This window comes from Urocampus carinirostris, chromosome 14 (genome assembly GCF_059441175.1).
Source record: "Urocampus carinirostris isolate Australia breed hairy pipefish chromosome 14, RoL_Ucar_1.0, whole genome shotgun sequence".
Taxonomy (NCBI): domain Eukaryota; kingdom Metazoa; phylum Chordata; class Actinopteri; order Syngnathiformes; family Syngnathidae; genus Urocampus; species Urocampus carinirostris.
In genome coordinates this window covers 17,269,014-17,284,293 of record NC_142362.1, presented here as the reverse complement: position 1 = coordinate 17,284,293, position 15,280 = coordinate 17,269,014, and the positions used below count along the sequence as shown (strand labels likewise).

At 39.6% G+C, this 15,280-nt stretch overlaps 1 protein-coding gene across 1 annotated transcript in view; it reads right to left on the bottom strand.

Annotated features, from left to right (window-relative positions):
• acvr1c (activin A receptor type 1C) overlaps positions 1–15,280 on the bottom strand; it is a 29,338-nt gene that overhangs the window by 9,590 nt on the left and 4,468 nt on the right. The window contains exon 2 of the mRNA XM_088352187.1: positions 6,726–6,956. Within this exon, the coding sequence (XP_088208313.1) occupies positions 6,726–6,956 (231 nt within the window). The remainder of the gene's footprint in view (positions 1–6,725; positions 6,957–15,280) is intronic.

The following is a 15,280-nucleotide window of genomic DNA, read 5'->3' as shown; positions in this document are numbered from 1 at the left end:
GCCATGCAAGCTGAGTGAAACTGAAGGATGGAGCAGGCTATATTTACACGCAGCAGCTAGCAATACCGGTAGCCATAACCTGCAGCCAAGTAGCTAACAACTTCTTGGTGCACTTTTAAAGAAAACCGGCAGAATGTGCATGCACTATATCTTAAGAGCACGATATTCATGCCTCTGCACCTTTACTGGATGAGTTTTTTTTCGCAAATAATACAATAATGAGTGGTTAAAGAAAGAAACAGTGGAGAAAAAAAGTAGCAAATTCCTGAACCATGGGAATCGGCTACTTAGCTGTGGGCCCTAAGTGTTTTTTGATACATCCTGACCGCTAAGGAAATTATCTAAACCAGGGGTTTCAAACCTGTGGCCCGGGGGTCAACTGCAGTTCTTAGGATGGTATATAAGGCATTAATATGAAAATTAAGGGACAATTATGTATCATTTGACAACTAAATGTTGATGTATGCGCACGTTGAAAACGCGTGCCAAAAATCACAAGAATAAAAAACTATGGAGATGCAAAGTGACCAAACCGCACCTTGTTACTTTTTAAAGATAAACTAAAAGTCAAAAAGAAAAAGGGAAGAAAAAAGGAAATAAAAAGCAAAACAAAGGAAAATGAAGAGGCAAACGTAAATAGAAAAATGAAGACAAACAATAAAATACAATTTGGCAAGGAAGCGTTTGGACCAGAGGATATGAAGGGTAACATCAAATAAAATGAGCAGAAAAGAGAGGGAAATCTAACACCTAAAGGAGAAAAATTAAAACACTCAATAAACAGTTTAAAAGAGCCCCGGCTGACAAAAGGGACAATATCAAAGATCTGACGAATCAACTTCGGGAGCGTCTCAGCAGACTCTGAAGAGCAGAAAGCATTTGAAGGAGAAGGAAAGATAGGGAGAACAAAAGAGCTACGTTCACCATAGACCTTTTCCAATTCACCAGAACAATGCTAGGTGAAACAAAATCTGGACGGCTAATGAAATGAAATGAAATGATCTGCATTTCTATAGCGCTTTTCAAGTCAATGACTTCCCAAAGCGCTTTACATTGTGCTTCACATTTCCCAATAGCGGCCGTGATCTGTGCAGCCATGTAAGGCGCTAACCTGCTTATTGGGGGTAATTGGGAGTTCAATGTCTTACCCAAGGACACTTCGACATGTAACACGGACAAGCCGGGATTCGAACTGGGATCCCTTAATCCTAAGACGATCGCTCTACCTCCTGAGCTACTGCCGCCCACTAATCAGTCCTAGCAAAGTTGGGGAGGCGTTCTTGAGGGAGACCTACAATGACAAGTACAGATATCAGGACCTTAATGCCAATCCCAACATTGACAGCATCACCACCCTCGGAAAGGAGTTCAAAATCAGCAAACCATCCTGGAAGGGAGTCCAAGAGGTGGTGAAAAAGACCAGAACAGGATCTGCCCAAGTGGTATACCCTATAAGGTGTATAAGCAATGCCCACAGCTTCTTCGGAGACTGGAAGTTTCTCCAAAAGACCTGGAAGAAGGGCATTATTATTATGCAGGATAAAGGCAGAAGGCTGTTTTGTGCCAAAAGAAGAGAACTTATTCAACCATAGAACAGTTTAAAACACTTTCACTATTAAATGTGTAAGGCCAAATCTTCTTTTCGACACTGGCGAAGAAGATAACCTCATACATGACGGAAAACTGGTCCATCGACACCGCTATCCAAAAAAGGAAAGATCCCTCTACGGTAATTGGAACCGTTCTGCATCTCTTTCCTGCTAAGATTGGTTTATGACAAGCTGCCGACACGATCTAACTTTGGGCTTAAGGGAGAGCCTATTTTGCAAGCTTTGTGAAGAAATGGTACCATGGTGCATGTTCTGTAAGGGTGTGAAGTAGCTTTCACCCAAGGAAGATCCAGGAGGTGCCACACTTACACATTGGAGCAGGAGTGATGCAAGAAATAGGAAACCATGGGAAAACAATGCCATGTATCATATTTGATCGAGAAGGACAAAAGCCATTAACAACCATAACAACAAGAAGCAACTTACTACAGAAGACCAGGTCATGGAAAATCAAGGTAGACCTGGGGGGAAGACGGAAATTTCCTTCAGTTGTCCAGACGACCTTATGTCCAGATGTGGTAATGTGGTTCGAAGAGCCAGAGAGGATCATCCTCATAGAACTGACAGTCCCATGGGAAGAGGGTTGTGAGGACGCGTCAGAAAGAAAGAGACAAATATCAGGGCCTCTCGCATGACTGCAGGGGGAAAGGATGGCAGGCTTGGTTGTTCCCACCTCAGGTCCCTGCCCAGTCAATGTGGAGGATGCTCACAGCCATGGAAGTGACAGGGTTGGAGAGGAAATAAGCAGCTCACAGGCTAACCTCTTGCTGGTTATGGACCAGGAAGGAGGAGCTTAGGTGGAAGCCAGCAAGAAGAGAGGAGCAGTGTTTTGGCCACGCTTGCTAGCTTGCCAACAGGACGCGGGGGTGTGGTTCAGGGTCGAAACACCTGATGATCTTGGTAGCCACCTGATGACATCAAATCCTCCTGGCCAAAGCCACATTCACCAAAAGTGAATGAAGTATAATGCATTATCTGATGTATAATCAACTTTGCTAATTATTCAAATCAATGTTCTTTTTTTATGCATTATGCATTTCTTTACCACAAGGGGTGCATAAATAATAAACACTGTCCCTTTAAGTGCAACTCACACTCATAATTCATTTATTCCTGATTGATTTTCACATTAATCTTATTTGCATGTAATTATTCTAAAAGACAGTTAAGAACGTTTTTCATCCATACTTCTTTTGTTTTAGCCCAACCTTACCTGGACTTTAGCTCCAGTGGCCCTCCACTCAATCTAATCGGAGACCCCTGATCTAAACCAGAGCTAGGCTTTTCCTTTTATAACTGCATTTTTAATCAATATTTAGAGTGCAAGTGAAAGCTATTTAATTCTTCTTATGTAATCACGCCTTCATTTAGGGATTGACTCATAAAACAGTGAGAGTGAAAATCCGGTTGTGTAAAAAGGAATTGACTTTAATGTCATTCAAATAAAGAGCACAAAATGTTGTGTGCTAAAACAATAAGGACTCCCTGCTGACCTTTTTACTGTCATTCAAGTTCAGGTGTAATTAATCCTTTCAGCCTTATAGCTGCTAGCTAGCATTTGCTTGGATTGTGCGGTATTTATAACGCGTGTGTCACGGCTGGTGCTGTTACGTCACAGGATGTTAGCAAGAACGTGGTGCACTCGTCTTGCGGAGGCCACAGTGAATGGGAAATGCAACAGCGGGTGACTCTAGCAGTTTAAAGCTACGCTAACGCCATTAGCATCAAGCATTTGGCTTCAACGTCATTGGCTGCAGGACAGCGCAGTCCTCGGCACACCTGAAACCGTTTTCATCTCTTTTCCTAGTCATATACAGTGCCGTAAGAAGAATTCGCCTCCTTCCCGATTTCTGTATTTTTTGCAAATGTATCACTCACAGAGGTTTCAGATCATCAAACACATTTTAATATCACATAAAAAAACACAAGGAAATACAAAATGCAGTTTTAAAATGTTGATTCCTTTTAAGGCACAAATATGAAGCCTATCTGTCCCTTTGTGAAAAAAATGGCTGAAAAACAAAATGAAGATTCTGGAGAGGCTAAATAGAAGTACGGATGTGAATCCAATCGAAATGCTGTGGTGTGGCTTAAAAAAATGCAGTTCATGCTAGAAAACCCTCCAATATGGCAGATTTGACACAATTTTGCAAAGAGGAGTGGGCCAAAATTCCACCACAGCATCTTGAAAGACTCATTACCAGTGTTTAAAATTTTTCAGTAACAGGGTAATCTAATTAATTACTTTTTTCGCCGTTACTGACGGTCAAAATTGGTTCGTTATTTGGTTTTCCGCTCTCTTCCCAGTTAATTTCGTCACGTTTTTTTTGTGATCATGTCCCTATTTAAAATAGCGACTACCATGTAGTAGGATAGCAATAACGAATACAGTATTTACTAATTCGCTGAAAGAAAAGGCGAAGGACGGCTGGTGCTGCAACAGACTCATGTCGTTTGAGCCGTCTCCTGGAAGTGGGAGTCGACTACCCACCAATCGAGAGCTGGTTACCTATGAAACACTATTTTTCTCTTATGATTGGTCAAAATGCATTTTTTCAGGGATTCAGTGCTGTTGACTTTGAATTTGTTTAGTATAAAAAGGTTGAAATTGTTTTTTTATATGTTATCGATTTCTTGGTAGATGTAAAAATATTTTCCTTTGCTTTTCACGTTTAAGCGTTAATTCTGGTTTATTTTTCCCACTTTAAAGTCATTAATAATAATACACACTCAATCGTAATATATGAATTAAACAACAAAAACAACCTGAAGAGCCAATTGGGAGCGCAAAGAGCAGGCTCTTTTTGGTGAGCCAAGCCGAAAAAGCCGGTTCTTTAAATAAAAAGAGTCAGAATTCCCATCTCTACAATGGACCATTAGAGTTAGATCTGATTTAATAAACTTCTTTTATATTGCATACTGCTGATTGTTATTTTATCATATTGTTTGCAGTTTCTTTTTGTTACACTTCAAGTACAGACGATCCCCTACTTACGAACATTCGAGTTACGAAAAACGGTTAATACGAATATTTTTTTTCGGGTTGTCGAAAAATATGCGGACATTGCTGTAAGTTAGATTTTGTATTGTGTGCACCTTTTTCCGAACACATAACATTACTGTGGTGCTTCTTTCCGCTGCTACCGGCGTGTTGCGCTGTGAGAGGTCACCAAGCATCCACCCCGAAGAAAAAATCCGTATTCCTCTGCCCAGTTCGTGTGTAAACATTCTATACTGTATCCATACTGTATATCCAGCGCGCTAAGAACTTTGACATTTTTTATTGTTTTCTATCTCGTGCTTCCATTTAGTATGGTTGGTGTAAAGTGTAATGAAGAGGCGAGGCGTTTCATTTGAAATGAAAGTGGAATAAGAAAGCTTGATGCGGTTGAGAAAATGGTTTGATTACTTTTTTTTCGGTCACTTTCTACCAGTTTTTTTCGTGTGCCCTCATAAATGGAATCAAAATTGCGAAACTCTATTTTGTGTTTCCTTGGGTGATATTAAAATTGGTTGAATGATTTGAAACCTTTGTAAGTGATAAATATGTAAAAAAAAAAAAAAAAAAGCAGAAATCAGGAAGGGAGAAATACTTTTCCACGGCACTGTAGTTCACATGTTGACGACTCATGTGACCATTCAAGATACTGCGCCGAGAGAAAACACGAATGAAGGCAGGTTTCCATAAAATGTGGATCCTTTCCACACAATCGGACCTAGCTAGATGTCGTTCAAGCAAATAACTTGCCCAGCATACTAAACAAAATTCAAGTCAAGAGACTTTCTAGATGTTACCACTAGATGGCCGAGTGCTCGAGACGGCTCCCAGTTAGCATATGCGTTTCCCACTACACAGACCAGATGCTCCACTTGCGTTGTTTTTGTAATTATGCTCCTCCATCACAACAGATACATGTTCGTTATCAATCGTCGATTTTCTCCATGGTAAGTTCTTATAATAAACTTACATTCAATTATGTTAATATCATCTTATGTATCTCATTAGAGTATTTTTATGTCTGATTACTAATTGTATGGGTTTTTAGTCATCAGGAAGATGTGTTTTTTTCAGCTTTTTAGGGTTAGCATGGATGATTTTGGCTGGCCCGGAACAGATTCATTGGTTTTGAATTATTTCTTATGAGGAAAATTCATTTGAGATATGAACAATTCTAGATATGAAGTCAATCCGTGGATGGGTTAATCTCGTATGTAGTTGGGCTACTGTTTTTCGGGACGACGGCGACAGGGGACTTTATGACATCCCCATGAACAATGCAATGGAGAATTGGGCCAGATTGCCAAACAGATGTAAGGTGTCATCTTCTCTGTTGTTGTCATCGGTGGTTGCCACAGTATAGGAACAAATTGCATTTGCTTGTCATCGTTCCTCGAGGATTAAAGGGATCAAGAGCGACTAGACAAGGATTTAAATGATATAGAAAGGGAACTGTCGCATGTAAATTTCCCCGCTGTTCAATTCAGATGTATAAATGGAGGAATTTGTTTGATTTTAGGGTAAAAAAAAAAAAATCTTATGTATATTGTAAAGTATTGTCCAAACTACCTGTTTTTTAGAGCACAGTGTACCGGATCCGAGACTATTTATCATAACACCATTGCTCCCTTTTTTAATGTGAGTGTATTTTTGCTTTTTAGTATAAATTTTCACGGACCTTCGGCCATTTTTGCGTATTTAGCTGACTCGAATAGTCAGGAAACCAGCACAAGTGATAAGTACATGTAAAAGCGTTGTATACCTGACTTCATTCTCATCAAGTAAGCATTCAAAACTCCTGATTTTCTCCTGTTATAAACTAAATGATATTACATGTTTGCACGAACATCAACTCATTTCTCATCTCGGAAGGGCATCTAAAAATTTTTCCGACGTTACGTTTAGTTTTTAGAGCCCTGCACACAGGAAGTGCTTGGTCACCGAGCGCCAAAATGAGTAAATATTACTTGAAACTCGATGCCTCAGCGCCATTTTCCTCCAAAGGAAAACAAAAATCGCCAGTAGCATAGCATGGCAGGGGCAAGACTTTGATTTCAGAAAGCTGCTCTTAGATTGTATTTAAAACTTTTGGGTGAGACCGGGTATTTCTGGCTTACCTGGGTGTAGGTGCAGCGTCTGGTTGTTGCAGAAGTCGGTGAAGCAGCAGTTCCTATTGGAGATACTAGGGGGGCTGTAGCAGTAAAACTGACCCTGCATCTGAGATGGGGATAGGCAGGACCGCATGGTTTCCTCCCGCCCGTCCACCAGCATCACCGAGCTCCAGCAGGCGCCTGCCGCCGACGTCTCGCACACTTGCTCATCGCACAGCTGGCAAAGGCATTTCAGGCCTGGCATCCAGACAGAAATGTTAAAAAAAATGAAAATAGTAACCATCTCAGCATAAAATATATCATGTCGGGGTCACCAAGTTAAGAAGGACTTTTCTGCCCCTGTGTGTTCGTTTAACAGCCGTGTTGTGAGACGGGTAAAACAAGCGCTGGAGATGAGCAGTTTTGTTGAGGTTTTTATTACAGAATATTCCGGACACAAATGAGCTGCTTGATTCACAAGTCCCCAGTCAAAATGGCAGACAAACATATAGTAGGAGGACAGACTATGAAAAAAAAGAAACTTTAGGTAGGGAAAAAAATCCCTGCCTTTCACCAGCCTTTTGTCTAGATCAGGTCTGGCACATACTGATTAAACTTTAGGCCTTTTCCTAACTCAGAGGGGTTGTCAATCAATAGCTTTGTGTCTCTGTGGCGTTCTCTAGTGGCACCCTTGCGCTTTTTATAAAATGTTTGATAATGGAAAATGATATGGTTTCTGTAGTAGGGCAATCGTTTTTCAATGAATATAAACATTCACAGTATATAGCCTAGATGGTAGTGTGCCCGCTTTGAGACTGGGAGGTCGCTGGTTCGCGCCTCGGCCGAGACATACCTAATTGGTATAATGGCGGCGCCCTCTGTTGGCTGCGGCTGCATCGACTCGCTACAACGGGTCAGGTGTATCGACATTTCGTTCTGTGTACATTGTTACAAAGAATGACAATACAAAGGAAATTATTATTATTATTATATTATTATATGTATACAGCATGTGTTGACTTCCTTAAAAGGCTTATAATAGGTTTTTCATTTTTTGTAAAAAGATTTTCATTTTTTTTGCAGCTTCAAACATTTTTATGATTTTGGGTTGCCAATCCCAGTCCTAACCATAAACTCAAAACACCACTTAAAATAATGTAGAGACTGAATAACAACTAAATGAATAGATACAACAAGAAGTAAATAGTTACACTCGAATGAATAATCATGAATTGCCATGACGACAACAAAATATTGATATCGGTCTCCGGAAGCAAGATTGTATAGTATCGGTGGAAAACAGTTGTCGTGTATTCCAATTTTTTCGGATATTTTACTCAACATTTTTTAAAGTAAAATATTTGCAGCGTAGAGGAATATATTATAGGGACAAATATATACAACACTAAGAAAAATAATACTTGATCGTTCAGTAACATTTGACACAGGAAATATTTTTCTTATTTTACCTGCAAGAATTGTGAAGGGGAGTATTAAAATATAACTATATATATATGTATATAATAGCAGTGTATGAAATGTAATCTCTTGTACTTGTTCAGTGACTCATTGAATGTATTATAGACACACAAACACACGTGTTTTCCGCACTACCAGGCGCACCGCACTATAAGGCACACCTCCAAAAATTGTCCTTTGCTATAAATATTTCATACATAAGGTGCAAAGAGGTATAAGGTGCATGTAGTTAAAACTACATTAAGAGCCAGGGTTTATTTTATAGAACATAAATTAACACTATGACATGTAGTTTCACCACAAAAATGTAATTCTAGGAAAAAGGATTTGCAACGAACATATATATATTTTTTTTTCTTTTGATATGGTTGGAGAAACACGAGACAAAGCCTATAAACCATGGGTCTCAAAGTCGTGGCTGATGGTAGTTAGAAGCCCCTGGCTTTATAGGAAAGTTAAAGGGACAGCGTGTATCTTTTGACCGCTTGATGTTGCTGTATTCAGTCATGCCGCTGAAAACGAGTGCTAAAATCATGACGGAAGAAGACAAAATACTCAAAGTGACAAACCGCACCTTATTATTTTTGTAAAGAAAAAAAAGAGAAAACAAAATTAAAATAGCAAAGAAAAAAAGACAATAAAGATAAAAATGAAAAAAAAGAAATAAGACAAAAAGTAAAACTCAAGAAATAGAAAAAAGAAAAAAAAGAAATGATAAATTTGATAAAAAGAAATAAGACAAAAATTCAAACTTGGGAAATAGGAAAACTAAAATGAAAAACTAAAAAAAGAGAAAAACAAATGAAATAAAGAGAGAAAATTGCCTTTTTTTGTTTTTCATCTTTTTATCTGTTAATTTTCTTGTCTTTCTTTCCTTTTTCTTCATCGCCATGCTTTCTGTTCCCTACTTTCCTTTTCAATCAAGTTTTCCCTATTCTTGCCTCTTTATCTTATTTCTTCTTCCATATTTTTATTCCAATTAAAGAATATCATTATCCCTTCTTTTAGTCTTTCTTTAAGAAAGACTGTGTAAAAAATTGTAAGAAAATGGGTGCTTTTTGCTCACTTTAAGTCTCCTTAGTTTGAAGTCATCCAGAGACTCATTTTCCACTACACATCACAGCAACATCTAGTGAGCAAATATAAAACACTGCCCCTTTAAAAACAACAGAATGTTTTTAGCTGCGCTGTTTTTGTGGAAAACTCCCGTTTGGCTCAACCTCAACCAGGACCCTAGTTTCAGCAAATGGTTTCTGGACCAATACGGCGCTTTAAAGATTTTGGGTTTCTGACCTCTGTGTTAACCAAAAGAGGGCGCTCCAAACCCAATTTACATGTTTCTCAAAGGCAGAACAGTGACCGCACACTGGCACAAATAATTGTAAACCAATTTTTGATATCTATTTGATTAAACATGCATTAATCATTAAAAAATACACACCATTGAATGAAAAGCTATCAAATACTTGACAAGGCCCTGAAAATTAAGGACAACAAAATATTAATATTATTGTAAATTGATTAGGACAAGAACCCTTTTCATCATTGGTTGAACAAGCATGTTTGCATAATTAACATTTTAACCATAGAAGGGCGCATAAAGACCACTTCATATGTCTCTCAAAGGCAGAACACTTACCCTCTGCAGTATCATGTTATTATAACTGCATTTTTAATTTTATCCACTGTGTTTTCTAGTATATAATACGCACTGGATTATAAGTCACACTTTCAAATTTCTGGAAAATTTTGGGTTTTAAGGTGCGCATTATAAATACTGTATAATACTTCAGTGTTATTGTGCTCTAACGGATATCTTGTCATGTTAGTTATAAGTGCCAAGGTAAGTATGTGTTTGCTGTACCTGTTGGGAGTACTGCAGACTGGTTACGTAACGGCGGGCGTGGAGAAAGCCAAGTAATGCCTCTTAGTTTAACACCCAACTAATCTCATGTTCCGTTGAAGCTGCTGTCATGCTTTGTTTGATACAGGGGTAGGGGAGGGGGTCTTTGTCTGCCCGCCGGCCCATTCAAGATCAACAAGGAAAAGTTGTGAATTCGAATCACACATTGGAAAAGGGTGGGGTATTTCTTAATTTAATTTTTGGGGGAGGAAAGTGCTTAGGTGCCAAAGTCAGACAAATAAGAGGGTTTATAGTGAGATTTAAAAGGAACGTCGCTCTTTGTTAATGATTAAAATTATTTGCCATATCACAAAACTGTTATATTTTGAATACCATTGTATTGTTCGAAAAGGAAAATATATCCTAAAATAAGAATAAAATATATTCTGAAAAAGCTAATATCTGCTCTGATTTATTGTGTGTAGTATGATTAAAAGTGAAAAAAAATGTACAAGGGCAAAACTATCTTTAGGATATTTTATATTACATATTATATGTTTAGCTTTCAATGCACAAAAATACGGTGGTATAAAACTATATGTATTCCACATGTATCTAACAAACACATATGTTTCATTATGTGAAGATGACAACTAACGTTTTTAAAGCAAAACATATTTTGCTTTCAAAACTTGAATACAAACTTTAAAGGCATTGATATATATATATATATATATATATATACTGGACTGTCTCAGAAAATTAGAATATTGTGATAAAGTTCTTTATTTTCTGTAATGCAATTAAAAAAACAAAAATGTCATACATTCTGGATTCATTACACATCAACTGAACTATTTCAAGCCTTTTATTATTTGAATATTGCTGATTTTGGCTTACAGCTGAAAAAAACTCAAAAATCCTATCTCAAAATATTAGAATACTTCCTCAGACCAAGTAAAAAAAATAATTTTATAACAGCAAAACTAAATCAAACATTTGAAAATGTCCATTGATGCACTCAGTACTTGGTTGGGAATCCTTTTGCACGGATTACTGCATCAATCCGGCGTGGCATGGAGGCAATCAGCCTGTGGCATTGCTGAGGTGTTATTGATGCCCAGGATGCTTCGATAGCGGCCTTCAGCTCATTTGCATTTGTAGGTCTGGTGTCTTTCATCTTCTTCTTAACTATACCCCACAAATTCTCGATGGGGTTCAGGTCAGGGGAATTAGCAGGCCAATCAAGGACAGTGATGCCATGGTCAGTGCACCAGTTACTGGTGGTTTTGGCACTGTGGGCAGGTGCCAGATCATGCTGGAAAATGAAATCCTCATCTCCATAGAGCTTTTCAGCAGATGGAAGCATGTAGTGCTCTAAAATCTCTTGGTACACAGTTGCATTTACTCTGGACTTGATGAAACACAGTGGACCAACACCAGCAGCTGACATGGCTCCCCAAACCATTGCTGACTGTGGGAACTTCACACTGGATTTCAAGCAACTTGGATTTTGCTCTTCTCCAGCCTTTCTCCAGACTCTGGCGCCTTGACTTCCAAATGAAATGCAAAACTTGCTTTCGTCTGAAAAGAGGACTTTGGACCACTCTGCAACTGTCCAGTGCTTCTTCTCCATAGCCCAAGTCAGATGCTTCTTCCGTTGTCTTGAGTTCAGAAGTGGCTTGACCATGGGAATACGGCTATTGTAGCCCATTTCCCGGACACGTCTGTGAACTGTGGCTTTTGATACCTGGACTCCAGCTTCAGCCCACTGTCTTTGAAGCTCCCTCAAATTCTGGAAGTGGCTCTTCTTCACAATTTTGTTAAGGCTGCGGTCATCTCTCTTGGTTGTGCAGCGTTTCCGGCCACATTTTTCCCTTCCAACAGACTTTTTGTGGATATGCTTTGAAACTGCACTCTGTGAACAGCCTGCTCTTTGAGAAATTTCTTTTTGTGTCTTACCCTCCTGATGGAGGGTATCAATGATGGTCCACTGGACAGCAGACAGATCAGCAGTCTTCCCCATACTTGTGATTTAGTTTACTGAACCAAGCTGAGTGTTTTTAAGGCTCAGGAAACCCTCGCAAGGTGTTTCGAGTTAATTAGATGATTCAGGTGATTAGTTGAATAGCCTACTTGTATACTTTTTCATGATATTCTAATATTTTGAGATAGGATTTTTGAGTTTTCTTAAGCTGTAAGCCAAATTCAGCAATATTCAAATAATAAAAGGCTTGAAATAGTTCAGTTGATGTGTAATGAATCCAGAATGTATGACATTTTTGTTTTTTTAATTGCATTACAGAAAATAAAGAACTTTATCACAATATTCTAATTTTCTGAGACAGTCCAGTATATATATATATATATATATATATATATATATTATACATATGTGTGTATGTGTATAAATACATATCACATGCTATATCAGAACCAAAGGACAGGAAATGCGAAAGCTTATCCAGGACAGGGTTCACGCTGAGGGGGGAGAGAGGCGCTTCAGCAGAGTGGTAAGCAAGAGGCCTAGACAAAGTGGGAGGACATTTCTGGCCAGAAGATCACCTGGACCAAACTTTAGAAAGCGGAGCCACACCACTTCCAATTCCTGGTCAAATCAGTGTATGATGTCCTCCCAAGCCCTGGCAACCCGTTCACCTCCGTCACTGTGTGTCAGCTTTGTCATAAATGAGAATCATTAGAACCGATTTTCAACTGTTGCTCAAAAGCCTTGGGAAATAGCAGGTATAGGTGGCGCCACACCTGAGTCCTGTGGGCAATAGCAGGCGCAATCTGCACTGGCATCAACACCAGCAAGCGGCAACATCAAACCCGGAGCACAATCTCCTTTGTCCGAGCAGGGGAGAAACCTCAACCCTCCAAGAAGACCCAGGTGGGCCAGCTAACAAAGAAAAGGGACTAGCAGCTCCTGGTGGACATAGGGAAGCGGTTGCGATTCCCAGACATCGCAGCTACAACACTCCAGCCAGACAAGGTGCAGATGTCTGGAGCCAGCAAGCAGATGTTGCTCCTTGGGCTGACAGTACCCTGGGAGGACCGGATTGATGAAGCGCAGGAGATCTCATGGCTGAATGCCGGAGCAATGAGCGGAGGGCCAGCTGTGAGCCTATTGAGGTGGGCTTCAGGGGCTTTGCAGACAGGTTCTTACACCGTGTTATCGGGCTCCTTGGCAATTGTGGACTGTATAAGCGAAGAGCCATCAACATCATGGGATCAGCTGAAAAGGCTTCACGCTGGTTGAGGAGGGGGGACACAGTGCCAATCCCAGGCTGGGGTGCCTGGGCGAGAGTGTCTGGCTAAGACCCGAAACACCCAATAACCCTGGCAGGGTCACTGACGATGTGTCCAGGTTGCACCATAAGTTGTATTATCTAATAGAATATATACATATCCATCCACCAATCTTCTTCCGTTTATCTGGGGCCGGGTCGGAGGGGCAGCAGCCTTAGCAAGGAAGCCCAGACCTTCCTCTCCCCAGTCACTTCATCCATTGGGATTCCGAGGTGTTCCAGGCCAGCCTAGAGACATAGTCTCTCCAGCGTGTCCTGGGTCGACGCCAGGGCAGGACCTCCAGCCTGCGGGACATGCCCAGAACATCACCCGAGAAGGCGTCCAGGAAGCATTTTTATCAGATGCCTGAGCCACCTCAACTGGCTCCTCTCGCAGAGGAACTACAGCTCTACACAGAGTCCCTCCCAGATGACCAAGCACCCCACCTTGTCTCTAAGGGAGAGCCAAACCACCTAGCGAGAAAACCCTTTTCAGCCGTTTGTATCTGATCTGTTTGTCGATCTCCCGTTCCATCCTACACTCACTCGTGAACTCCGAGATACTTGAACTCCTCCACTCAGAATAGGATCTTATCCCTAACCTAGAAGGAGTATGCATGCCACACAATGTATATATATATATATACATATATATATATATATATATATATATATATATATATACATACATGTAACAAATTGAAATAAATGGAGAAAAAATTTAGAAACCTGATTTGGCATTTTTGGATTATGCAACGATGCACAAATAAATTAATAAAAAATAATTCCGATTTTTGCTTGGCCCAGTCGACAATTGCCAGGCAACCAGTCAGGTCAAGAGCAGGTAAACAATTAAGGAAAATGAAAGAAAGAGGATGGGAGATGCAGAAGAGAATCTCCAATCAGTAGAATTGAAATGGTCTCATCCTTTTTGTAACGTCACTACATCTTTTTATTCTGAATTGTATTCTCAAATCTGTCTGCTAACAATATTTTTTTATTAGTGTGCTTACTACTGTATAACATCTTTGCACACTTCTACTAAGTTGCAAATTTGTTAAGACTTTTCTTTACTGTAGAGATTCGCCAGAGGGCGCCAACAGCCATGTTCAACTCCCATAACCGACCCTAATCAAGAACCCAATATTTAGAAAGTCTGTTCCGACAGCTTAAACCTTTGGATAGTTGTTTTCCCTTGATGTTCCTGAACTCCTGTCTGAGTATACCTATCGTTGATCTATTCTGAACTTCCTGAACTTCGCTAGTTGGGAGTATTTTCCAGAGTATGTCTTTTGTTACCCGTTTTCACATATCCAGAGAGCCTTTTGTTATTTCCTTTTGCCCCCACAGAAAGTCTCGTCATTCTGCCCATGTGTCTGCGCTTGGGTCCAACCAAAACAACAGATTTTAAGCATTTATGTTCCCCGTTACGATATGTTAATTTTCTCAAGGAATAGTTGTAACACATCCTAGTCATGTCTTCTACCACTCCATAATGTGCAGAGAAATCAGTGAGCTTGTATGAGATATAATGTAATAGTGCCTTCTAGTGGTACAAAAAAACTTGGGCTTACTGGAAAAAAACTAAATAAACTATCATTCATTTGTTAAATTTTATTTAAGAATATTATGGGTCAGGAAATGTGTGTCTTTACACAGTGCCCCCATGTTTGTCTGCCATCTTGCTTTTTGCTGTGCCACCTGTTTTCGTTGGCATTAGATAACAGTGCCATCTAGTGGTCAATTATTACACACTGAGGCTTTAAGAATTGATCAATTGATTGATAAAGTCCAGCTCTAGTCCCTCAAACACTTCTTTTTTGGAAACATGGTTAAAGGAGCTTTTTAATTATATTATGATTGTTAACAAAGTTAAAGACGCACATAAAACTACAGTAATTTTGAGACTATAAGGCCCACCAAAAAAAACCCAATTTGCTAGAATTTGAAAGCACAACAGAATTGTCATT